Genomic DNA, 27,391 nt, shown 5'->3' with positions numbered 1-27,391 from the left:
TGAGAAGTTTCACTAGATGAGACTTTGAGTTGCTTCTGCCTCTGTGCAGGTATATGTGGCTCTTTTGCAAATGCTTCCTTGTTCATCCCTGTGTCATCTTTCAGACCTGGCCCTTCCCAGACGTGCTGGAGTGCTGCCTTATCCTGCTTCACATTGGGTCCCAGTGTCCTGGCAGCGTGACCCAGGACATGCAGCAACAGGCCCAAGAGCTCCTTCAGAAATATGGCAACACTAAAGTTTACAAAAGATACTGCCAGACCTTCTGCACGTGAATTTTCAAAGATCTATAAGAAAACTGTGCCAAATACAAAACGTATGACAGACACCCTTCACCTCTGCAGTTACACCGTGCCAGACATTCCCTCTGATCCCTAGATGTTTTTGCAGTGATCCAAATAATACAAATGAGGCTCAAGTTTGAATTGACTCTGTTCTACCCTTAGACATAGTGGAATCGGACTTTGGACTCAACTGTGGTTTCCTACTGGAGGAAGGATCATGAAAAACCAGCAGTAGGTATTCACAACTAACACCTGCAGTGTGATTGTTGGTCATCTCTAAAGCCTTACGCAGGTTTCACCCAAAGAGGAGAAACTTTTTAATTACCCAAAGTGTTATGTTCTTAAACACAAGCTACCTTTATAAATACTTTGCCTGATGCTAAACATGTCATTCTTTTTGGAGACAGAATTGCTCCATTTTATGACTTGGTATCATTTTTCTTACTGTTTTTGTTAACTTGGGTTCTCCCCTTGTATTCTTTCAAAGACTTCACTTAGAATGTGAAATAGGCCTTTACCCATCATGTTGACTCTACCATCCATCTGAACTTAAGGTCAAAAATTTCGTTTTATTGTTTCATGTAATTGCTTATTTGAACAAATCATTTACTAAAACATTAGAAGAACAAATAACTAAAACTCAGATGTGTCTTATCCCTTCAGTTTTATAAAACATAATGGTGATCAAAAGAGCTCAGGAAGAAATTACTGTTTCAGTGGCTCTTAATCTTTTTTGGATCACCCTTTGAGAATTAAAACCACAGATGGTCTTTGAAGAAAAATGAATAATTTTGCATTATGTCCACTTTTGGATCAGTGGACTCTGACTTCAGCATAATGGGATCCTACATACTATTTAATTATAAAACCTGTTCATTCCCCTTCGCCTCCCCATTATTGAGCATACTTTTGAGGTCCTTTCTTCACTCTGGTTAAATAGTTGAACAATGTCAGGAACAGGTGTTTCTGTAATATCCCAGTTGCTGGGGTGTAAAAATCAGATAGTCTAGGGTAGGGTTGGGAAGGAGCACTGTTTACCAATAATATAACTATTTTCTTTGGGATTCATTGTGAAAACTTGTCTGCTTGAGTGTCCAGTTTATTTTTCAATTATTTCCTAGGTTGGGGTTGTTGTGGGCAGCAAGAATAAAATTCATTAACAGGAACTCTAGGAAGGAAAAAGTTTAGGAGACCATTGTTTAAAGATCTGACTGACCAGGGGTTTTGTTTGTTTTAATTAAACCTAACTTTAGAATTTAAAAATGCTAAACCCAAAAAAGCAAATATTGTAGAATTTAGATCCTCATGATTCTTTACACAGTTACTTGAACCTGAAGAAGAAGATGCATTGTTACTGGGGATGGAAAATCCTCTTGGTTGCAAAGATTATACATAGGCAAGGCTATGTGGAGAACTAGATACCAGTTCTACAACCTTTGCTGAAATGAACAAATGCTTCACTTGCAGAGACAGAAAAATATTTATTCCCTTCCACTTAATTAAAGAACAGTATTATTAAACTAGAAATTCTAAACTCCTTTGTGATTTATCAGAACCATCATCTGTGCTTTGGAGGAATACTTACACACTCCTCGACTACTGCTTTGGTAAGAACAAGAGTTACTACTTGACAGCTAAGCAATGAAACTACCCAGAAGTGACACGATTCCATTTCCTCCCAAACTCCTCTCCTCTTTCCCATACTAGATAATGTGGTTAAGCCATTCCAGTTTGAATAAATGAATAAATGATTTTCATTTCTATCTCCCTAATTATCAGAACCACAAAGAGTCAAAGTACTGAGGAGTTGACTCAAGCTTTCCAAGTAGATATTACTAAGCAAATGAAGAAATAGTGTTGCTCCTTTACCCAATCCAAACCCTTTGTTTGCTCTCACCTCCCCGTCTCTCTCAATCTGCTCTTATTACTGATTCTCCATTTTTCTATACCAATGACAAGTCTAAATTACAAATCAAATCTTACCAATTTCCTGTTAAAAAAAATTATTTCAGTACTTTCCCATTGTTAGTGGAAAGAAGATCATCTTACAGAGCTTCCAAGGCCCTTGCCTGATCCTACTATTTACCTCTTGGCCTCCTGTTCTTACACTCTCATCCTTGTTTCTAGATTCCACCCACACTGGTCTCTTAGGCTGCTGGAACCCACCAAGTTTTCTTGTCATCCCAGTAGTTTTGCCCACATTGTTCTTTTGCCTGGTCCATTCTTACCCATCTCTTAGATCTCAGATGAAATGTCCCTTCTCAAAAGACTATCCCTGAACCTCAACCTAAAGGACATCAGTGTCCTGTACTTTACAGCTCACAAATTATATTTTTGTGAATTACGACTCTTTGGCAACCCAGACTGTAAGCTCCAGTGAGGGTAGAGATTATGTCTTCCATGTGCTGTTTTATCCCTAGCACCTATTTACAGTGTCTAGTATCTAGTAGGTATACAATGGAAACTTACGGACTGAATAAATTAGGAAATTGAAAGACTATTCATTAATAGCTTAGACTTAAAAAACTGAGCTCATTCACAGCAGCTTTAGCTGACAGTCAGGCTTGTAGTTGGTAGTCAACCTTACTGGGTTAGCAGAACACAAATTTGAGAACATTTGGCAGTTCATGTGGAGGGGCTTGAATTCACCCCATAATTAGCATCCTCTGGTTACTCTCTACAGGACCATCCCTTTCTGAGCATAACCACTTACAGAGCCCTACATGTGCTCATATATATGTATATAAAGTTCCTGCCAATTCTACTAGACTTGTGCCCTTTCTTTAGCAACACTTTAATAAACTCTTATCCCTCACATGCAATGACCAGACCTTCCACTCACTAATGAGTTCCTCAACCCTTCTTCTCAGTATTTCTCTTGACATGTAAGTCTTTCCTCAACTGTGGCAAAGACAAATTCCCTATTTGAATCTAAATTTAGGACATCTGGGGGCACCTTGGTAGCTGAGTTGGTTAAGTGTCTGCCTTCAGCTCAGGTCATAGTCCCAGGGTCCTGGGATCAAGCCCCACATCGGGCTCCCTGCTCAGCAGGTAGTCTGTTTCTTCCTCTGCTCCACCCCCACTTGTGCACTCACTCTAAAAATAAATTAATGACATCTGTGCAGGCCCCACAGTCACCAGCATGCCAAAGAACTTGGCTGAGAACCACTGACCCTGACCTACGTTATTTTTACCACAAATCAGTGATAAATACCTCTCTTCCTATATGTGAACATCCCAGTGAAAAGCCTAGATCTGCTCCTATACCAGACTTCTTCAGACTCCTTGTTTTGTGCCAACTGGAAGGGCTGGAAATAGTCTGGAGCCATTGCTACAATACCAAAGTTCAGTTTGTCTTAAAAGTCCACTAACTACCAAGCTAATCCACCAAATGTAATGGAGTGGTCCCAGGACAGAATTAAAACTAGTTTTACTAGTAAAGCTGGACAATCAGTTGGGGATTATGAAGTGAAGAGACAATTCCATTTACACAGTTGGTCATTAAAAACATCCTACAGGGATGCCTGGGTGGCTCAGGCCATGATCCCAGGGTTTTGGGATCAAGTCCTGTGTCGGGAGTCTGCTTCTCCCTCTCCCTCTCCCTCTGCCCCTGCTTGTGGTCTCTGTCTCTTGCTCAGACTCTCTCCCAAATAAATAAAATCTTAAAAGAAAAAAAAAAAAAACTTCCTATAAAGTAAGACATTTTACATGCAAGCCAACTTGTGGGATATGGAGACAAGAGTTTGGGGGCAGGTGAGATGCTTCTAGTCACTGATTGCAAATGACCATCTTCTACAGTCAGCAATTAATAGCTATGAAAGATCAAACCTTCGTGCCAGTGGTTAAAAAGAAATCTTTATTTTACAAAATTAAAAACATAAATAATATTTACAAGCATCTTAAATACCAGTTTATAATACTTGACATTTTCGAATCATTTGGAACTGAGTTTTCATAAGCTTTTAAAATGTAAGACTATTCATCCACTTCAGTGAGTTACCAGTTTTCATTTTGACCATTTCAAAGGGGTTTTTGGTTTTTCTAAATTGTCCATACTGTAGTCATTCAAAAAACAATACAATGTACTTTTTAAATGACTAGTTTAAAAAAAAAAAAAATCACAGTCCTGAGCTTCCTACCCCAGTTGTGGGATATTACTCCAAGAGAACTCTAACCAAATTCCTTACTGCCCTGTCTACATGTACCACTATTAACTTTTTAAAGACTCACATTCTTGGTACTCACATAATCAGTCTCCCTAACTTCTCCTCAGGTTTGCCAAAAGGAAAAGCAGGGAGAACAAACAGACGTGGAAAAAACACAGATGACCATCTGAAATCACATTACTGAAAATATAAGACTTATGGTCCAAAATTCTGATCTTATTTCGTTCAGGAGCAAATCCAGGATATTTTATTATATTAAAACTTAAAATGATTTCAAATGACGGACATGTGACAGCAAATCTCAGTGGCACAATGGAACCAGACTTTAAAGACGCGTAAAGTGGTTAACTTAATACCCATTCTGGAGTCCCTCATGAATACAAGGGTAGACAGATCCAGAAGAATTTTGTTTTTAATAAAAGTTTTCATTACCGGTCTTCAAAATTTCAGTACTAATTCATTTCCACATAATAGCACATAATCCAAGACTAAAAAAGTGTGAGGAAAGTAAATGTCCTAGAGAAAGGTAAAAAAAAAAAAAAAAAAAAAAAAAGGAAGGGAAAGACATCTATAATCCACTTCACAAAAGCACCATTTTGTTCCACCGTCCCTGGAAGCCCTCAGCTGAGAATCACATCAAAAAGTCTTCATCCTCAGAGAGTAGCAAGATTTAAAAGAAAAAGAATGACAACAGATAAAGAATTATATATATTTTACTAGTCTGTTTCTGACTTGTCCTGGATATTTAAAAAGGTGTCAAATGAGCCATGGATGCTGGTGGCAGGAAGCAACTGGAGAGGCTTGGGGATGAGGAACAGGGAAGACTTGTTTACAAATTCAGAGTAAACTCCCCTCTTCTGGATCTAAAAGACATCTTTTGTCTTCAATACAACAAAAGTCTTTCTGTCATCGCAGATGGTAGGTACGGTTTGCTCAAAAGAAGCGTTTTCTCTTGGGGAGGAAGAGAAGTACACACAGTCAGCATATAAGCACCACTCTGGGACCAGGCCCGCCCTGCAGAGGCTCGCCGCCATCACTGCTGCATGTTGTTGATGATCGCCAGGATGCTCATCTTCTCCTGGGCAGAGTCCACATCCTCATTCTGCTTCTGGGCCACTCCTGTGCCTAGGCCATAGAGACGCCCACAGTACTTGGCATCATCAATACTGTCCTCAAAAAACAACTGCAGGATAGGACAGAGAACCCATGGTGAGAATCCCGCCAAGAGTCACGCCAAGTCTCAACACTACTACATCAGCACCTCCCAGTCTCAAAGCCCTGAAAATCTACCCAACTAGAAAGTAACTTCATAAAGAAAGGCTCCAAACCTCTCCTCTACATAGTCTTTTCATGCTCCTTTCTTAATATACAGGCTCTCCTTTCTGAACAGACTTCTACTCTCCATGAGTTCTTTTACTGCCAGGGTCCGTGGGCCGCTGCCGCTGTTTAGTCCAGCCACCTCCATCTCCTCCCTTCTCTTTAACAAGCAGTGCAGTGCTTAAGAGCTTGGGCTTTATACTCACTGGGTGATCTTCAACTGTCCTTCAGCCATGGTTCCCTATCTTTAAAACGGGATAACAGTGGGCTGTTACAAGTGAGATACTGGATATTACACACTTCAGCAGGGTATCTTGACCCTGGCCCTACTGGGCAGGATATAATTCCTTGTTGCGGGGCATGGAGGGGAGCCGTCCAGTGTACTGTAGTACTGCAGAACGTTCAGCAGTGTCCCTGGCCAGGAGTGCGCCTCCCCTCTGCTGCTCCAGACTGTGACAACCAAAAATGTCTCCAGACATTGCCAAAGGAACCTCGGGGGAGCACGATGCCACCAGCTTTGTTCTTCTTTCTCAAGACTGCTTTGGCTATTTGGGGTCTTCTGTGGTTCCACACAAATTTTAAGATCATTTGTTCTATTTCTGTGAAAAATGCCATTGGAATTCTGAGAGAGATTGCAATGAATCTGTAGACTGCTTTGGATAGTATGGACATTTTAAGAATATCAATTCTTCCAGGGGCGCCCGGGTGGCTCAGTTGGTTAAGTGTCTGCCTTCGGCTCAGGTCATGATCCCAGGGTCCTGGGACTGAGTCCCATGTCGGGCTCCCTGCTCAGTGGGGAGTTTGCTGCTCCCTCTCCCCCTGGCCCTCTCTCTGCTCATGGAATAAAATCTTTTTAAAAAAAAATGAATATTAATTCTTCCAATCCATGAGCACCAAATATCTTTCCATTTATTTGTGTCTTCTTCAATTTCTTTCATCAATGCCTTATAGTTTTCAGGGTACAGGTCTTTTACTCCTTTGCTAAATTTATTCCTAGGTACTTTATTGTTTTTGATGCAATTATAAATGGGATTCTTTCTTGATTTCTTTCTGTTAGCTCAATATTAATATACACAAACACAAGATATTTGTATACTGATTTTATATCTTGAAATTTTACTGAGTTTGTTTATTAGTTCTAAGAACTTTTTGGGGGACTCTTTAGAGTTTTCTATGTATAATATCATGCCATCTGAAAATAGTGACAGTTTTACTTCCTCAATTCCAATCTGGATCCCTTGTATTTTTTTTCTTGCCTAATTACGCTGGCTAGGACTTCCAATACTATGTTAAATAAAAGTGGCGAGAGTGAGCATGCTTGTGTTGTTCCTGATCTTAGAAGAAAACCCTTCAGCTTGTCACGGAATATGTTAGCTGCCAGACATTTGACAATTCAAAGAACTTAAGCATAAAGTGAGTGTTCAAACAAATGTGCTCGTATTAGAGAAATCAGAAGAAAAGCAAATCACTGTAAGAAGGAGAACTGCTAAGAACAAGCACATGTCTAGACTTGAATATGCTAATAAGAAGTCTCCATTTCAGGATGTCTTTGCCTCCCAAACTACATTTAATATACTGAACATCATAACAAACAAACCAAACAACTGCTTTCAAAGTGGTCATCAACTTCCATCAGAACTATAAATTTTCAACACATCTCAGCCCACAAAGATAACCCACACCTCCTTACCTCTTTCATCCTGAAGAACGCCATTCCTGTCAGCAGTGAGTCTGAGCCTGCCTGGTGTTGCCTTCCAATTCTCTGCAAATCCAACTGATCGGCGACTTCCTGGAGACCACCCTGCAGACGGAAAGAAACCAAAGAGTACTTCAGACCCACCACTCCTCTACTGGAGTCAACTCCACTTTTTAGTTTAATTCTTTTGGTGATGACAATTGGGAACAGGTTACTTACTAAGGCCTTATGCCAGCAATATCCCCTTTTTTAACCCTCCAAACAATATACTGTGTTATATTTCACTTTTCACTCCTTTCTTTTATATATCATTAATTGTGTCAGACCTCTGCCCTGTTTTAAAGTCCTAACAGCTATAAAACAAGATTGAGGAAATAGTAAATACCAATCCAATTCTAGACAGAAAACCTCTTATGTCAACAATTTATTAGGGTGCTGAGTTCTTGAACTATCGAGGGTTAAGAACCCCTCTGAGAGTCTGGTACACTACAGACCCCGTCCCTAACAAACTACATATACACCTTACATTGCCAACTGTTTCACTAGGTTTGTGGACCGTAAGTGAAGAATGTCTCCCTCAGAATAAGAGAAGTAGAGGGCCCCCTTCATGCCCAGATTAAAGACGTTCACCACACAAATCCCTGTGCCAATCAACTCTATATACACCCACTCCAGCACAATGTTGGCACCTAGCAGGCACTGAAGAATGTGTAAGTGGCAATAAATAAATAAATAATAATTTAATTTCTAAAAATAGTGATAAAGCAAAATGACAAGTCTGTTTTGTCTTTTTTATTGTTACTAATATTAAGAAAAATATTGTGTACCTTAAGATTTTTGCAACTCTTCATCAAGTATTTCACATCATAAATGGATGGGAAAAAAAGGTTCAGAATATGAAAGAATTCATGTTCCTCTTCTGGCAAACGAGAATCCGTAAGTAATTTTACCATGTAGCCAAAATCATAGCCACTACAGGAGAGAATGAGGCAATGAGGTGAAAAAGCAGCAATCACCAGGCCCCAGAGTTCAACTGCTTCATTTCTCAAAACTTAATGGTGTTACCTCATGAGTAACTTTCAGTCTTCCAAGTAGTTTATCCTACTGTAATCTGAACTTTCCCTTAAATAACAACAAACCAGACTAATATGAGAGACATAGAAGAGAACCCAAGGGGTTTCAAATTTGGGTTCTCTTCGTCATAAACTTTAGGCCAGCCATTTAAAGGACAAGAAAAAGATGATCAAGTGCTCTGATCCCCCCAGTCACCATCTTTCCACTTGAAATGTACCCACTGATAGCCACATGATGGAGCCCAGTACTATGTGAAACAAACCAGTATAAGCTCCAAAGTATTTTTTAAAAAACTGCAACATGGGCAAGTTACCATTTGAACTCGGTAACTGCTTCATAAGTGACCAAAAGAAGATAGCCAATAGGACTGCAGAAATAACATAAGAATGCAATTCCCTGTTCCCAAAGCAAGAGAAATACACATTATCTGGGACTAACCTATGAAATGAAAGCCATTTGACGTTGTCACAGAGAACCACCCCTGATGTCATAAGCAGCTCTGCAAAGTGCAATGTGTCAATCCCTTCCTCTTCATGCTTCTGAAATTGCAGTCCAGAGTTAGCAAGGAGATCTATGGAATCCTGGGAGTACATGTCCTCTCTAAAAAAGAAGGCATTCACTTCTTAGCTGGTAGATAATCTAAGAGAAGTAGTGGGCAGCAATATTAACATCACCTTATAATTACAGAACAAGTACTCTTGAAATGCTTTCATAATTTAAGAACAGATCATTCATTCTTTCCAGTATTCCAGCAAGCATGCAAAGTAATCTTATCTCTGTGGCTGATGGAAAAGTGAGACTTGCCCCCACAAAATAAATTTTTAATTATAAAAGATCCACATTTCCCCATTATTTACAGAAAAACAGAATCGACCAATTCAAAAATATTTAAAACACCAGAAAATTTTTTAAAATGTTACATCATAGAAAAAACTGTTAATAACTCAGTTTATATATCCTTGAAGACTATGTTCTCTACCTACACATACACACCTCCATCCCTGTATCTACCAGCACAGACCATGTTTCCAGACCAAAGCTCACAGATATACCACATCCTTTGCAACTCTGGCATAATATTCCACTGTAGAGATACATCCATCAATTTAAACAGAGGAATATTTATAATACCATGTATCGCAAAAGTAGGGAAATAAGTTATATAACTTTTTCCACTAGATTTCAGTGTTTTTTCATTTGTTTTTCACATAAACTTAGGACAGACAACTGGAAAAAAAAAACACAATCTTACTTTTTTCTACTAAATTAAAACCAATGTTGAATCATTGTTTTGTTTCACCTAAAACAAGCATGTTTTAAACACATACATAAACTCTACAATAACAAACAACCCTTATTTTCATTTGTGTATTAATTACCATTAAGGTATAAATAACAGGCTTTGGTGATGGACTAAAAAAAAAAATGCAGTTAAAGATGCAGATCATCTCCCCAAATTATTCCTGAACATCAAACAAATTTCCAAAGCACATGAACAATCAAAAAATTATCCCTGAGCCATCAAATGCTCCTGGTGCCATTCAATAAAGCAGTACTTGAGTACTGTGGCCCAATCAGAATTACACTAAACCTACCTTATACAATCAGCAAAATGATAGTCTCCCCTAAATTTTCCCCTTAAAAAATTACATGATCCTAGGGCACCTGGGTGGCTGTCAGTTAAGCATTCGACTCTTGATTTTGGCTCAGGTCATGATCTCAGGGTCTGAGATGAGCTCTGCATCGGGCTCTGCACTAACTGCAGACTCCTTCTGGCCCTCCCCAACCCTCCCCTGCCCCCACATGCAAGCTCTCTCGCGTGCTCTCTCTCTCTCTCTTAGGGAAAAAAAAAACAATTACATCATCCTCAAAAAATTAAAAACAGAACTACCAAATGATCCAGCAATCCCACTTCTGGGTATATGTCCAAAAGAATGAAAAGGACGGTTGTGAAGATGTTTGCACATCCATGTTCATGGCAGCACTACTCCCTACAGTCAAGAGGTGGAAACAACCTAAATGTCCATCAGTGAATGAACAGATAAACAAAATGTGGTCCAAATATACAATGGAATATTATTCAGTCTTAAAAAGGAAGGAAATTCTGCAATATGCCACAAGATGGATGAATCTTAAGGCTATCATACTAAGTGAAATACGCCAGTCACAAAATGACAAATACTGTATGATTCCACTTATATGAGGTAGCTAAAACAGTCAAATTCATAGAAACAGAAAGTAGTATGGTGGTTCACCAAGATCTGGTGAAGAAGAAAAAGGAGAGTTGTTTAATGGGTACAGAGTGTCCACTGTGCAAGATGAGAAAGTTCTGGGTGTCTGCTTCACAACAACGCAAACATACTTTAACACTACTGAACTGCAAACTTAAAAATGGTTGAGATGGTAAATTTTATGTTACGTGTTTTTGACCATATTTTTAAAACATCAAAATTCCCTTCAGTTTCAACTACCCTTAATTAACATCTACTCCTTATCTCCTTATTTCTTCTATAATAAAAGATAACAATAATCCTGTTTTACAGATAAGGAAACTGAATTACAGAAGGTAAAATTACTAACCCCAAATCACCCAGCTGAAAAATGGCAGAACTGCAATTCATCTCCTAACTGGAGAATTAACTTTACTTTTTCATTTTAAACAGCCTTATTAAGCTATAATTCACATACTAACCATTTACTCATTTAAGGTATATGCTTCTGGGGCGCCTGGTTGGCTCAGTCAGTTAAATGTCTGCCTTCGGCTCAGGTCATGATCCCAGGGTGCTGGGATGGAGTCCCACATCGGGCTCCCTCCTCATCAGGGAGCCTGCTTCTTCCTCTACCCCTCCCCCCTGCTTGTGATCTCTCTCTCCCTCTCTCAGATAAATAAATAAAATCTTTTAAAAAAATAAAATGAAAATAAAGTATACACTTCAGGGTGCCTGGGTGGCAGTCAGTTAAGTGACCGACTCTTGGTTTCAGCTCAGGTCGTGATCTCAGGGTCCTGAGATGCATCAGGCTCTATCTACCCTCTGCACAGAGTCTGCTTAAGACTCTCTCTCCCTCTTCTTCCCCTCCACCTCCACCCCCATGCACACACACTCTCTCTCAAATAAATAAATCTTTTTTAAAAATTTTAAAAATAAAGTATACAATTCAATCACTTTTAGTATTTTCAGAGTTGTGCAACCACCCCCAGTCAAGCGTAAACCATTTTATCACCTCAAAAGAAAACCCATACCCATTATGCAATCACTCCCCACCACCCCATAATCTCACCACCCCCCCTACATCCTAGACAACCACTGACCTATTCTGACTCTATCAATTTGCCTATTTTGAACATTTCATAAAAAGAGAATCCTACAATACATGGTCTTTTGTATCTGGCTTCTTTCCCTTAGCATGTTTTCAAAACAAGTCAATGTATAACATATATTACTACTTTTTTCCTTTTGCTGTCCAATAACATTCCATGGCACGGATATATCATATTTATTTTATCCATTCATCAGTTCACAGACATTGGATTGTTTCTACTTTGGGGCCTTTACAAATAATGCTGTTATGAACATTCAAGTACAAGTTTTTGTACGGATGTATGTTTTCATTTCTCTTGGGTATATGCCTAGAAGTGGAACTGCTGGGTCATATGGTGACTCTATGTTTAACCTTTTGAGAAACTGCCTGTCTTCCAAAGAGGCTACACCATTTTACTTTCCCAATAGCAATATATGAGGGTCCTAATTTCTCTACACCCTTGCCAACATTTGTTGTGTCTTTTTTATTACAGCCACCTAGTGGGTATAAGGTGGTATCTCACTGTGGTTTTGATTTGCATTTCCCTCATGACTAATGATGGTGACCATCTTTTCATGGGTTTATTAGCCATATCTATATCTTCTTTGGAGAAATGTCTATTCAGATCTGATGCCCATTTTTAATTGGGTTGTCTTTTTATTGTTGACCTGTAAGAGTTCTTTAAGAGGGACTTTACTTTCTGAGATTCCTTATTCCATCCTCTATTTGACTGCTGTGTCCAACCCTTACCTGGTTTCAATGGAAACAAAACTTTATATTAATAAAATCAGTTAGAAATCACAGTCTGCACAAATGTAGCGGATCTAAGAATAACACTGAGAAATATTTCAGACACTTACGTAAGGTTAAATTTGAAGTTGAACTGCCAAGTGTTGATTCCAGAAGGATATTCTCCCTTTTCGTTTGTGAACGTAAGGCCCAGCTGGATAATTTTTAAAAGGTCAACATTGCACCGTAAAAGCTGATACTGGTAATCTATGGAACTACGAAATTCACCAATTGGTCGTACCACAACACCTGGAAATTCTGTGTCCTAGAAAAGGAAAAGGTCTCTCATCATAAGGTTTCACAAAACAGTGGATGCTAAATTGATCAATTTTATCTTAATTTATAAAAGTTATGTGACAAAACCCACGCTTGGGCATAAATACCTATATTAAAATACTGATCTCATTGATATCTACACAAGTATCTATCTACACAAGGAGTACTAGAATCATGAAGTTTTACGCAGCAACTTGGAGAACCTAGGCAGGATGTGAGTAAGAGTAGTTGACTACAGATTAATTAAGAACACTCTACATTCATATACAGTGAATTAAAAAAAGTTTAGGTTGAGAACACTGTATGAATAAAAATACAAATAGAGGAAAATGAAACAGCCATTCAGAAAAAAACAATAGCTACATTTACTTTGAGTAAAAAGCCTGGAACATGATCACAGACAGTTTTAAACACGAGGCTAAAGACTGACTGCTTATGAGTAATGGGGACTTGGGCAAACTAGACAGTGCACGCCTCCTCTAGAAGAGGCCCTTAATATCACCATGACATACACCTGCCTCTCCGGCCACTCCATACAGACAGGAATGTGGATCCTGTAATGCCAAATCGTCCCATTTTTTTCCAGAGATGCCAGAAATCTGGACTTTTAAAAGAGATCTCTTAATTTTTACATGCTGATAGCTAATTTTTAAAAACAATTTTTAAACACCGTCAAATTCACCATATCTGCGGGACAGATGTGCACTTTAGGCTGACATAACTTCTGCCTTAAACACTATTAAACACAAAGTAACATTACAAAAAATCTAAGATGCTAGAGGTTACATCTTTCTCAGACACACTGGCTACCCTGATGTTTCATAAAAGCATCACAACCTTCCACCAAGCTTAATCTATCATGGCTTTAGTGTAATCCTTTCTTTCAAAATCTCACACTGAACATTCCCTAAGTCCATAGCAAAGGTAGTCAAACAGAGTTGAGCTCTTTACCATGGCAATATAACTGTAACTGAGCACAATTTCTCGGATCTTCCTCATCTCTTCTTCTAGATTGCTGGCCCAGACTTCACAGATAACTTGGCTGTTCTCCACAAGTGCTGCAGGCATCTTGAAGAAACTCGAGAGGTCGCTTTCAGCTGACTCTGTTAGAGAGGGTAAGCTGATGGTTGATCTGACCTAGACGAAAACATTTTGAAATCACATAAATTTAAACACTGGCATAATGTCAACAAAACAAAGATCAAAAAAAAAAAAATCACTTCATCAGTTTAAGCTAAAACATTAAGACTATTATATTTATATTCATTCTCCATTTTATACAGGGAGGAAACCTGCCTTTGTCAAAACAAAGACACACACACACACACACATACACACACACACACTGTTCTTGAACTCAAAGAAACTAAAACTACTTAAGAAATCTAAAGAAACTGGGGTGTCTGGCTGCCTCAGTTGGTTGAGTATGTGACTCTTCATCTCAGGGTTGTATGTTTGAGACCTATGTTGGGTGTAGAGATTACTTAAAAATAAAATGAAAGAAAAGAAAAGAAAAGAAAAGAAAAGAAAAGAAAAGAAAAGAAAAGAAAAAAGGAAGGAAGGAAGGAAGGGAGGAAGAGAGAGAGAGAGAAAGAGAGAAAGAAAGAAGGAAGGAAAGAAGGAAGGAAGGAAGGGAGGAAGGGAGGAAGAGAGAGAGAGAGAGAAAGAGAGAAAGAAAGAAGGAAGGAAAGAGGAAGGAAGGAAGGAAGGAAGGAAGGAAGGAAGGAAGGAAGGAAGAAAGAAAGAAAGAAAGAAAGAAAGAAAGAAAGAAAGAAAGAAAGAAAGAAAGAAAAGCAAGCTGAAGACATTTTCAGCACAGAAGTGAAACCACTACCCTAAACCAGTATTTGAGCCCTTTTCAGACTATCTAAAGACTAAAATAGGTCCCAGTGACCACAAATATTCCCTTATCTATGACTTTCACATCACTTTGCACAGAGACCAAATCATGGAAACATTTTTAAAGGAATCACTTTAGCCAGTTTAAATGTACCGGGATCTCTGAAAGCCTGAAAGAATGTAGACCTAAACTCTCACACGTAAGTCTTAACAACTACATAGTGAATATGGTCATGGGACTCCTCCCTCTGGCCCCTATAAAAGGGGAAATTCTTTTTCTCCACAATCCAAAAGTCAAATATAACTACAGGCAATTGACTAACTTAATATAGGGCCTCTTTAGATTTGTGCAAACAGATCACGAAGTGAGGGATTCAAGTGGTAAAAACCAACCCCACCTGCTAATTTGAAACTTCAACCACCACAATGAAAATAAGAATTGGAATAAGAATAAGAATGTCTACTCTTAAACACATAATAATATAAAGAAACTAAGCAATTCAACAATAGGAATAGAGAAGATGGCAAGTATAAATAATTCAACCAGAACGCATAATGAGTTATAGTGCATATTCTGGGAGGAAACTACAGAGGAGAACAGTATTCTGCAAGATAAAACTCAACATGATTCGGCTTCGGAGTAATGTTGTTATTATAATAATGTGATGCTTAGTTATAAAAAGACCAAAAGGAGCTTATCATAAAAGCCTTTATTTAAAAGGGCAACCCCACCACATGGCTCCTCGATATAAGAGTGGGCTCTAGTATATAGATATATATCCAGAGGAAAATTCTTAGAAACAGTAAAATGAATCTTTACTTCCTAATTTCAAGACAGGCAGATGCAACAGTAAGAATCTGGATCAAAACAAAATTCTCATTCTCAAATGTCTTCATTTCTCTGAGAAAATTCTGAGAAACTGATCTTTTGGTTTGTCAGCAACCCTAAAAGATTCCATTTATTCAAGGTACCCAACACTTCAAGAGATGTTTCTCTGAAATTATAATAGACTGACTATAATTACTCTGAAACTTAAGTAGACTGTGGTAACTTCCTAACAAATATGAGTGGACACTTCTTAAAGGTAGATTCCATTTCTTCTCATTTCAGTCCTGTACACGATGGGCATGAATTAAAGGCTTGCCAATTAACAAATAAAGAACATCTGAAAAGGGCAGAAGTTCACACTGAGTGTGGAGTAAATTCCACGATATGACCATAATTAGGAAAATGTTAGGACTCTGATTAGATTCTAAACTGTGTTTAAGGTTTAAGGTTTTCCCCAGAAGGAGGGCACAAAGCCATATCTATGCCCATTAATGTTAAATCAGTACCACTTCACTTCCTTATTTTCCTAACTTAAACAATGTACTTTCTTTTTGGTGTCATTTCAAGCACAACCATAAACTACTTTAGGGAAAGTGGGTATGACTGTGAAGACATTTCCATAAAAGCAAAGCAGCAAAAGGGACCCAAGCAAAAAAATGCCTTTGGTCTTGAAACAGAAAAAAGCAGGCCTATAAAGAAGACAATTAGGTATTTACACTAAACCCTTAGAACCAGGTTCCCCAGCTCAGAAGCTCTTCAGGTTGTGTCAAAAGAACTCAGGAAATAATCTGAAGAGGCTCCGTCTGGTCAAAGAAAAGATATATAAAAGATATATATATACACAAAAGATAATATGAACACCATTATGAATAGTCACTACAATGTCTTCAAACTTCTAAGACAGTTCACTATGAACTCATGGATTTTTTTTTTTAATTTTATTTATTTGAGAGAGAATGAGAGCACACAAGCAAGGAGAGCAGCAGAAGGAGAAGCAGGAGGCAAGGGGGCCTAAATCCTAGGACCCCGAGATCATGACCTGAGCCCAAGGCAAATGCTTAACCAACTGAGCCACCCAGGCACCCCTGAACTCATACATTAAAAACTAAGAAAATAAACTTTACTGGTCACCAATGGAGAATGCTGGTTAATCAATTTATTTTTTTAAATATGTATCTTGTCTTTCCTATATAAATTTTACTAAGTAACTAAAGAAGTTTCTTTTAATAGAAGTTATAAAACTAATGACTATGGAATCATAGAATATCACTGTTTTGTAGCTCCTAAAGAATTCACAGATCTAGGCAATAATCATAATGGCATCTATATGGATATTCAGAAAAGGTAAATCTATAAAGGCAGAAAGTAGACTACAGCGATGAATGGGATTGGGCATTAACTGTAAATCGCATAAGGTTATCTTACTGAGGTGACAGGTTACCAAACTCAACTACCTGATGACTGCACAACTCTGTAAATTTACTAAAAATCGCTCAACTCTACGTTTTATAGTATGTAAATAATACTTCAATAAAGTTGTTAAAATATCACAATGGCTGTAATAACCACAGAAAGAGACAACCAGGTATCATGTGCCTCCTGACAGAACACATCACCACAATGAATTACGCTTACAAAAAAAAAATCTAAGTTGAGGGGCACCTGGATCGCTCAGTCGGTTAGGTGTCCCACTCTTGATTTTGGCTCAGGTCATGATCTCAGGGTCCTGGGATCAAACCCTGCAGTGGGCTCTCTGTTCAGCAGGGAGTCTGCCTGGGATTCTCTGCCTTTCCCTCTGTCCCCACTCCCTCCCCCCCCTCACACCCGCGTGCTCATGCTCTCTAAAATAAATAAAATCTTTTTTAAAAAAAATTTAACTTGAATCTGACCAAACCTCTAGACCAGTTTACAGGAAATGAAGAGGACAGAGGAATTTGTTAAAGGATACCACAGAAAGACAATCAGCAAAATCCAGAAACTACTGTGGGAAACTACAGAATAACCCAGCTTCTGCAACAAATTTTAAGAAATAAAAAACTCTCGAGAGACTTATCAACCAATCAAAATCTATAGACCCTAATTAGATCTTTAAACAAACCGTTAGAAACTTTTTTTAAAAAAGTGACATTTTCAAGACAAAAGTCTGAACAATTGCTGGTTTTGATTTTTTGTTTGGGGGTTTTTTGCTTTTTTTGGTGTTATATTGTCGTGGTTTTTTAATTTATTTTTATTTTTTTAAGATTTTACTTATTTATTTGACAGACAGAGAGCGAGCACAAGCAGGGGGAGCAGCAGGCAGAGGGAGAGGGAGAAGCAGGCCTCACTGAGCAGGGAGCCTGATGTGGGGCTCAATCCCAGTACCCCGGGATCATGACCTGAGCCAAAGGCAGACACTTAACGACTAAGCCACCCAGGCTCCCCTGTCATGGTTTTTTTAAAAAGAGTCCTTATCTTTTAGAGATAATGTTAAACAGATGTAGGTGATATGATATGAAATATGGGGTTCTGCTTCAAAATTTACAGTGGAGAAATCTCACGACAACTTTGTACAGTGGTATCTTCCTCTACCTTTTACAGATAAGAAAACTGAAATTCAGAGACATTAATTTTAAAAGGCACTATCATGGCTTTCATTTCCAAAAAAAATTTTTTTAAAAAAGCTAAGCCATGGGGTGCCCACGGGGCTCAGTCCATTGGGCATCTGCTGTCCCTCAGGTCATGATCACGGAGTTCTGGGATGGAACCCCGCATTGTTGGTTCCCTGCTCAGCAGGGAGTCTGCTTCTCCCTCTCCCTCTGCCCCTCCTCAATGCTCGTGCTCTCTCTCTCAAATAAATAAAACCTTAAAAAAAAAAAAAAAAGCTAAGCTACTTTCAAAAAGCTGACCCTTGTTACACATATCTGATAAATATGGAACACAAGTGCAGACCACTGGCAAAAATACGTAAGACATCCTTGCACCAAACCCTTATCTAGAAAAATTGTGGGGAAATTGCTTGCAAATCCCAAAATGCAGTGCCACTCAAAAATTGAAAAGGAATCACATTATGCACATTTAGCTTAGCATAAATTACTGGATATGCTAGACAAAGAGGAGAGAAATAACAATAAATGATGCCAGCAGTTTTGCCTGCCGCTTTCCACTCAGCGAGCACATGATCCAGAAGGATCCCAAGATGGGAATCACAAACATACTCTTCTCCTTGGTTAGTTAGTCTTCCTCCTTTATGCCTCTCAGTGCCAGCAGGGCACAGTAAACCTCACAATATGGAAGGACTCTACCCCATTCAAATACGTTTATTTGTGCAATACAGGCCTTAAACGTAAGCTAATTACTTTATCTGGGTTGCAAGCAGAGAAACAGTAATAAGTTTGAAAGCTGAAGGAAAAACTGCTAGATTTACCAAGAAACAGAATGTCCATCTATAACTTTACACCTTCCTAAGGAATGTTTAAGGATAACCATGATCACATGCAAAGTTTCCCTCACAGGCTGACATTAAACTTTGACTCCCACTTGAGCTACTCCACTCTATGAAACTCTGACTACCACACAAGCTACTCCACTCTATACGAAAGCAAAATACAAGCACTGATACCTGCTGTTTCTCAACACTGGACTGTTCAAGAAGGAAAGGTCACACACAGGAATTACTGAGGTCCCTGCGTTGTGCTGATCTGCTAGTAAAATCCGTGCAGATCGCTCTTGCTGACCTATAGTGTAAACTTCTCCAAAACAAAGCTCCTATTTACTCAGGAAAGCTCTAAAGAGCAACTACGAAGAAGGCCAACCGAAAGCTTTCTCTGCAAGCAATCCAGAGGACCACGTCTTGCTTAGGAAAAGAATGTTTGGTTTTTCCGGTTTTGTTTTGTTTAAGCCTAAGTGTGCAAGGAGACAATAAACATCACTTCCCCATTCTAGGGAATTGAACAAAGGCTTTGCCGCGCAAGGGTAAGATGGAAAAGGAAGTAGGAGCAAGTTACAAGAAATGGCAGCAGCTTGGAGGGTCCTCTCTATACACGGTGGCCCTCGCCGTCCTCCATCACTCCCGCCCCCAAAACAGTGTCCGAGGACAACTATCCTGAACTGAACCGCAGTTCAACCAGTTCTTAAAACCAACCATGTGGTCCAGGCCTCCAGAGCAATAGCTCTGTTCATAAACACAAAACGGCAAGGAAAAGTTGTGGGGCCAAAAGAACCAAGAAGCGGGAGGCCCGCAAGGTTCCAAACTCAAGTCCTCTCCCTTACACAGTCTGCCATCATCATTCTCTTCCCGTTCTGGATCACCCTCCCTCTCCAAACAACACTCATCCCACCCCTTCCCATGTACCCAGCTTTTTTTTCCCCCCAAAGCAAAGATATTAAAATTACAGGCTTTCACGCCAGAAAGACCTACGTTCGAACCCAGGCCACCAACTAGCTGTGTGGCTTTGCAGAAGTTACTTAACCTCTCTGGTGCCTCAGTTTTCCGGTCTTGTAAAATGGGTTCAACAACATACACCTCGGAGGACTGTAGTAGAGGTTAAGAGAATGAAGCATACAAGGTGCTTTATAAAGTCCTGGCACATAACACTAGAATATTATTATTGTGTGGTAGTGGGTGGTATTATTACCACTATTCGATGGGCCTTTCTGTTTTCGCACCCCCTGCCCCTCATTCACGCCCCCATTCCCCTTCCTTCCACAGGTCCCCGCTGGCCTCCCACACTCTCTCATCTCACGCTCCTCTCTGGTAAGCGCGAGCTCGCTTACCCTGAGCGGCTGGGCCCGCGAAGCGCGGGCTTGCGGGCAGGCGGGCAGAGTCCCCCGGGAGCGGCGGCGGTGGCCTCTGACCCGGCGCTCTCCTCCTGCCCCGGATCCGCTCCGGGAACCGAGCGGGCCAGTGAGATGGGCTTCTTTGTGCCCAGAGCGGCCTTACGCACCGCCCACCTAAAAACTTGGCCGAACCACTCTACCCGCTGGATCCTCCCGACTCGCCTGCTCCTTTAGCGTCACTCCAGACGCGCGCGCGCGCCGGATCAAGCCTGCTCCTCCCTTTCTGCGCGCTCCGGAGACTCCGTGCGTGTTCGTCCAACCCGAGCTCGCGGGAGCAACGCGCAAGCGCAGAACCAAGAGGGCTCCCCGAAAACAGCGGGGCGGGGCGGCCTCGTAGGACGCATGCGGAACACGACCCGTGCTGGGCCTTGGCGCGTTAGTTGCACTGGCTCAATTCAATTAGCAACAGCACACTGTTTCAGTTCTCCTTCCGCGCGCCCACAGGAGGGGCGTGGTCTAGAACTAGCCCCCGCTCGGGTGGGCGTGGCCGAGGGCTGAGGAAGGGGCGTGGACCTTCTGACCAAATCCCGCAAATTGCAACGCCCTCTCGGCCCTGCTTTGATGGACCGTTAAAATCGTTGGCAGGAGCCAACCTTCCTTGTACTAATGCAGCCCCCTGGACCCCTCACTTACAAAACATCTATCTCCGGGCTTCTTTTCAGGCAAACAATTAGTTGGGGGTGGGACAGCACCCCCAAACCGAGTCTGGGTGACGTCCGGCGAGGTCCGCCTCCCTCCTCCCCGCCTCACAGAGTCCGCGAGCCCCGTTACCACAGCAACCGGCTCGCCCGGGCCTGCTCAAGTTACAAAGAGGACCCGGCCTCCGGTGGGGGAAGCGCCCGGCATCGCCAAGCGGTCTGAGGAGCTCCGAGACAGCGGACGCTCGGCAGGCCTTGCACATTTTCCTTGCGAGAGCACTGGGCTAAGGCCTGGCTTAGGAGCCCCTAGAGCCTCCACCCTCCCCCTGATCCTCTGAATCCTGCTTGGAGAGAGGGCGGTCTGCCAACACCTGTCCTTGGCAGCATTTGAGCAGGCTCCGGGGCGGCGCAGCCTCGCGTTCTCTAGCAGAGGCGAAGAAGACAAAGCACTGACTTCCTGCACACGGCTGTCAATTCTGAGCCTCCCTCCTAGCCTCTGCCGCTAGAGCTCTACCCTGCCTCGGAGACAGGCTCGGACTGCTCAAAGCAGGGCTCTAGCCATAGCCCTAGGTGCCTTCCCTTGAAGGGGGCGGTTGGTAAGTGGATAGCAAACTGACTCCCAAGCTACTGGGCCTTCTTGCTTTTAAACATTTCCTCCAGGGGCGCCTGGGTGGCACAGCGGTTAAGCGTCTGCCTTCAGCTCAGGGCGTGATCCCGGCGTTATGGGATCGAGCCCCACATCAGGCTCCTCCGCTATGACCCTGCTTCTTCCTCTCCCACTTCCCCTGCTTGTGTTCCCTCTCTCGCTGGCTGTCTCTATCTCTATTGAATAAATAAATAAAATCTTAAAAAAAAAAAAAAAACTAGGAGGAAACTCTTCCATTTCCGAGGCCGGAGGCAGAGCAGGCCTTCAGTGGCAATTTCAAACTGGACTCCCAAAAGGTATTCTCCGGGGAGCGGAACTCCCACCCTCAGGCCCCAGAGTAGAGCATCAGACGCACTTTCTGAACCCCACTCCTCTTCTCCCTTCCAAATGAGTGTCTGTCTGTTTATCTGTAACATAGGGATGTAACTATCTCATAAGGTTGTTGCTGTATTAATAAATGGAAAGAACATTCCGCACTGAGGAAGACATGTAAGTCTATTCAATAAACAATTGTTTCTGGCGTGTCTCTGTTGCTATGCCGGATACTCATTGTTTGTTAGCTCCGGTGCAGGCTTAACAATCAGTCCATTGAGCAATACTGGCATGGAGAAAGCAGGCAAAACCCTCCCACACCCCACCCATCTCGTGGGTTTCTCGTGTCTTTTCACCTGCTTGTAATTAGATTCTGGAGAGGACAGCCCTATGAGGAGCTAGTCACATGAAGAGCAGCCTCCACAATCCTTTCTTGGACTTTTGTTTTTTCCTGCAGCACTGGGCCTGGTGTGCCCTGAAACAATCAAACAGGAAACACACCATCTCCATCTCCCCAACCCGCCTGCCCTCCACCCAGAACTGGGCGTTCATTTCTCAGGTTATTGAAGAGAAATGAAAAACACACTGATGGCTTGTACTTCAGGAGGCATTGGAGTGTTCGTTGGAAACAATGGAGTTCACGCTGTGCTTACGCTACTGCAAAATTAGAACAATTGTGTAAATCACTGATTCTCAAAGGGAGAGGGTAGTTGGAGAAGAATATATTCAATAATATAATTTACTATTTGGGGAAAAAAACTAATGTTTTTGGACTACAAACTATAAAAAGTAAGGCTTGAACAAATTTTCTCAGCTAGGAGAGTATAGGCTAAATAAATTGAAATGGTTGTAAAATGGGTCTCCTTAAGAAGCAGACAGGGTGAAATCCTTGACCAGCCAAGCCTTTCTGTTACGAAGTCTAAATACTAAATCTAATGGGATGCATTTCTTAAAGTATGTGTAGAAAGATAAAATTTTAAATATATACAGTTGACCGTTGAACACTGCAGGGGTTAGGCTATAACTTTTGACTCCCCCAAAACTTATATGTGAATTTTTTCCATATGGCACAGTACTACAAATGCATTTTCTCTTCCTTATGATTTTAACATTTTTTCTAGCTTACTTTATTGTAAGAATACAGTGTATAATACATATAACATATAAGATATGTGTTAGTCCCTTGTTTATGTTATCAAGGCTTCTGGTTAACAGTAGGCTATTAAGTGGACCCTGTTGTTTCAAAGTCAACTGTTTTCTTCGGGTTTGAAATATTTTGAAAATGGAAAAGAGGGTAAATGCCTCCCGGTTAGTTCCACTATAACCACCCTCTGAGCTCAAGTCTCAAAAACCTTTTTACCCATTAGAGTGCTGGTATACCTAGATGCCTGCCTGTCAATTGATTCCATTGTTAAAAGCCACCAACACACGTCAAGCTTAGCCAAGGTCTGACACTTTGTATAACGTCTTTTATCAGATTATGCATTTACCTTTACATTCAAATGAAGAATGCCCCCAGCTGGCTTTTTTCCTTGGTACAAATGAGGTCAACTTCCTGCTTTTGAAGTGTATTGTCCTTGCTGTGTTTACATAATAGAAAACCCTTCTTCTGACTCTTGGAAATTATCCAGATCATCAGACATCCCCTAAATATAAAGCAAATGTCATGTTTGATGACTAAGCATTTGAGTATTGTTTCAATATTTTGATTTCAACCTGAAAAAAAAAACAAAAAACCTCTGTTCTCTGATGAAATCAGCGACCAGAATTCTTTCTTTTATCTAGAAATAGACCTCAAATCTATTTTCTTCATATCTCATTTGATTTTCCTGGATTTTCCTTCTCCCTCAGAGTCTACTAACAACAAAATTTTACAATCTACCCATAATAATCACAGACCTTTAAATTTCCAAATCTCTGAGGGTCCATAGAGATGTTCTAACTAATACATTCCCCTAATTTAACAGAAAGTAACTAAAGTCAGCCAGCTTCCAGAGATAGGACCAGGATTTGAGACGTTTGATTCCCAGTCCAGTGTGAGATTCACTGTTCATCCAGTGGGCTCTGTTTATGGTCCCTGTGCTGCCTGCTGTGTTCTCTGTTGACCCTGGAGGATGCACTGGAAGCAGATGAGGTTCCTAGCCTTGTGGAGCTTCACATTTGGTGAGAGGGACTGACAGTAAAACAAACAAGCATTCGAGGAGGAAACAAAAGGACGATGAGAATTGGTGATCGCTGTGATGAAAGAAACCGATGAGGTAAAGTGACAGAGAATAATTGGATTGAGGGAAGACGGGGGAAATTACTGAGGGGTCAAAGAAGGACTCTCTGAGAAGGTAGCGGTTAGGTGCAGGACAAGAAGAACCTAATCAGAGAGAGAGAAAGGCAGGCATTAAGAATCAGGAGCAATAAATTTCAGGAAGAGGATAAGAAATGAGTTTTGCATGTTAGAGGCAGTGAAGAGAGGCCAGGGCAGCCACAGAGAGGTGGACCCAAAGCAGTGAGGCCCGAGATGAGGCTAGCAAGGAGAGCAGGTGAGACAAGGCCTGGGAGGCTTTAAAATTGTACTTTATTCCAAGTGCACCTGGAAACCCAGAGGATTTTTACTCACAGGAACAAGCAGATCGGATTTATGTTTTCAAAGTTCACTTTGAGGGGCGCAAGGGTGGCTCAGTCAGTTAAGCATCGGACTCTTGATTTTGGCCCAGGTCATGTTCTCAGGGTCCTAGAATCCAGCCCCAGGTTGGGATCCCCACTCAACGGGGAGTCTGCTTCTCTTGTCTTCCTCTCCCTCTGTCCCTCCCCCACCAGCACTCTTGCATTCTCCCTCTCTCTCTCTCTCTATTTCTCATAAATATTAAAAAAGAGAGAGAGAGAGAGAGAGACACTTTGACTTCTGTGGGTAGAGAGTGGAATGGAGTCAGAGACATTTTAACTTTTTTATTTGAATTACACTAAATTTGGTAAGAAAAGAAAGCTCCTCCTAGGCGTGGCGAATATATTACCCATGGAATTAGTTGACAATTTAGATAATTTTACTAGGTGATTCTGATTGAAAATTAGTTGCCACCACATCGTTTTGATTATTGTTATTGTGAAACTCTTCAAGGCTGCTAACTGAATATTCAATTCTTTATGAAGAACAAAGTTGATCTCTGCCTAGACAGAGCTAGGCAAATACAAATGCAGACCAATGGAAAGACAGCAGTTAAGGACATTAATGCAGATGAGAAAATTTATTCTTTGGAACCCTCCAGTCAGTTCTGAAGGTCTCTCCTCTCAATCTCTCTCCCTTTCCCTGTGCATTCATGTGACAAAACCAGCATCTCTGGTATTACAGCCAGATCTCAAAAATCTCAGTGACTTTTTTTTTTTTTTAATATGACCAGCCTTGAGAATCTTCTTTTGAACTTCTGTAACATTCTGTAATGTTCTAGGAGCAAAGGGACACAAAGGCTTTGGAATACCTCTGAAGTTTCTAACTAGATGTGCTTGTTTGAGGGGTGGGATAAATGATGTATTCCAGAAAAATTGGTAAACACACTCCTAAGTTTCGGCTCCACATTATCAGACATTAGAACTGGGAGGGACCTCAGAGATCCACTAATCCAATTCATTGATTTTACAGATGAGGAAACAAATTCAGAGAAGCCAAGGTCATAAAGCTGGTAGGTGGCAGTTTGAACCCAGACCCACTTTCTTCCAGGATCTCTGGACTTCTCCTCAAGAGCACTTCCTTTAAAGCAAAGCAGCCAGGAGGGGGATGGATGTCTTACACAAGCTTGAGATAACAAGAAAGCTGAGCAATTCCTCAAAGACAGGATGGAGAGAAAATCCAGGAGGACTAGAGATTCTCATTTATGCAGACTCTGCTGAGGCCCTACTGTGTGCCAGAGTTATGCCATGGAAATACATAAAGCTCCTACTTGAAATGATTATAGAAAAAAATTGCCTGCTACTCTAGGGAAGCATTGACCACATAAGTTTAAAAAGTTCAGAAAGAAAAGAACCAGAGGTAGAATAGTGAGCAGGATCAGGAAGGAAAATCTGGATGGGAAAGTCTAGGAGCAATGACATAGAGGTAGGGATAACAGAAAGTAGAAAAAATTTTTTTGCACATAGTAAGTGGTCGATAAACATTTATGCATGACAGTGATACTCAGAGCATTAGAAAATAGGAAGTAGTGGGGAATAACGTTAAATGAGAGGATCTAGATTAAGATGGGCACTGGATCAGGAAGCAAGGTTGAGCAATGGACGAGACCGACTTGGCCGTGGGGGACTATATACGTTATATAAATATCTGGAATATTGAAACAAATATTGGTACCTCCAAAAGGAGAGAGGAGGGAAAACATGAACAAGTTGTGCAAAGTGTAATTAATTTGTGAGCAAGCACTGCATGTTTCCCAAGCCCTTGCATTGTGCCAGGAATTAGGCAAGGAGGGATAACCAATGTATGGTCCTTTCTTTCCCAAATGATGACACATGCAGGTAATAGGACAGCATGCAGCCATTAAAAAGAATGTGGCAACTCTTAAAGGAACTACATGGAACCATTTCCATGTTTGCATGCTAACGGGGAGACATGCATGCCTGTATTTACATAGACAAGCTACACTGGTCACAGGGGTGTCTCTTGGGAGAATTAGGGGACTAGAGAAGAGTGAAAAAATGCTTTGTACTATACACTCTTTGATCTTTTTGTAATTTATATCTGTTGCACATATTGCTGCTTCAAATATATATATATCTATATATATATTAGATATCTAATATATATATATTAGATATATAGATAATATATATCTAATATATATATATTAGAAATTTACAAATAGGGGCGCCTGGGTAGCTTAGTCATTAAGCATCTGCCTTGGGCGCAGGTCATGATCCCAGGGTCCTGGGATCGAGAGCCCCCCATCAGGCTCCCTGCTCAGTGGGAAGCCTGCTTCTCCCTTGCTCACTCCCCCTGCTTGTGTTCCCTCTCTCACTGCCTCTGTCAAATAAATAAACAAAATCTTTAAAAAAAAGAAAGAAAGAAAGAAAGAAAGAAAGAAAGAAAGAAAGAAAGAAAGAAAGAAAAAAGAAATTTACAAATAAAACTCCATTCTTTTTCAAAGGCACTCACCATTTCATGTTATGGATCCTGTATCCTAAAGTTACCTGTTTTGGTCAAGTACACTTAACCTCCACAGGTGTACCTTTCCTGCACCAAGACTCACTAGTAAGAGTTGATGCATCTTTCCTCCCTTGCCTGCCCTCAGCAACAAAAGAAGTCATAAAAAAATGAGAAAATGAGATCCTCTGGTCCATGTAATCTTTTGATCCACTTGGACTGCCCACCACAGTATCTGATAACCACATCTTCTTTTCTTTGTTTGTTTTTTAAATTAATCTCTTTGCCCAAGGT

The 27,391-nt window shown here is 40.7% G+C and overlaps 2 protein-coding genes across 6 annotated transcripts in view; one reads left to right on the top strand and one right to left on the bottom strand.

The window, feature by feature from the left end:
- The window catches only part of GEMIN5 (gem nuclear organelle associated protein 5), a 40,081-nt gene extending 38,273 nt beyond the window's left edge, over nucleotides 1-1,808 (top strand). For all 4 annotated transcript variants that reach the window (XM_026510843.4, XM_026510842.4, XM_044388543.3 and 1 more), the window contains exon 28: nucleotides 105-1,808. In XM_026510843.4, coding sequence (XP_026366628.1) covers nucleotides 105-272 — 168 coding nt within the window. In that variant the 3' untranslated portion in view covers nucleotides 273-1,808. The remainder of the gene's footprint in view (nucleotides 1-104) is intronic.
- CNOT8 (CCR4-NOT transcription complex subunit 8) overlaps nucleotides 1-20,661 on the bottom strand; it is a 42,460-nt gene extending 21,799 nt beyond the window's left edge. The window contains exons 1-7 of one of the 2 annotated variants that reach the window (XM_026510841.4): nucleotides 20,320-20,643; nucleotides 13,851-14,036; nucleotides 12,695-12,888; nucleotides 8,973-9,134; nucleotides 8,288-8,432; nucleotides 7,455-7,565; nucleotides 4,115-5,630 (exon numbers count right to left, since the gene is read on the bottom strand). In XM_026510841.4, coding sequence (XP_026366626.1) covers nucleotides 5,481-5,630; nucleotides 7,455-7,565; nucleotides 8,288-8,432; nucleotides 8,973-9,134; nucleotides 12,695-12,888; nucleotides 13,851-13,967 — 879 coding nt within the window. In that variant the 5' untranslated portion in view covers nucleotides 13,968-14,036; nucleotides 20,320-20,643 and the 3' untranslated portion in view covers nucleotides 4,115-5,480. Of the gene's footprint in view, nucleotides 1-4,114; nucleotides 5,631-7,454; nucleotides 7,566-8,287; nucleotides 8,433-8,972; nucleotides 9,135-12,694; nucleotides 12,889-13,850; nucleotides 14,037-20,319 lie in introns of those variants that run through there. The other variant, XM_048224346.2, reaches the window with a different exon arrangement.
- Between the last annotated feature and the right edge of the window lie 6,730 nt (nucleotides 20,662-27,391).

This window comes from Ursus arctos, unplaced genomic scaffold, assembly GCF_023065955.2.
Source record: "Ursus arctos isolate Adak ecotype North America unplaced genomic scaffold, UrsArc2.0 scaffold_15, whole genome shotgun sequence".
NCBI classification, from domain to species: Eukaryota; Metazoa; Chordata; class Mammalia; order Carnivora; family Ursidae; genus Ursus; species Ursus arctos.
The sequence above is the reverse complement of the archived record's forward strand: the minus strand, read 5'-3'. Positions and strand labels throughout refer to the sequence as shown.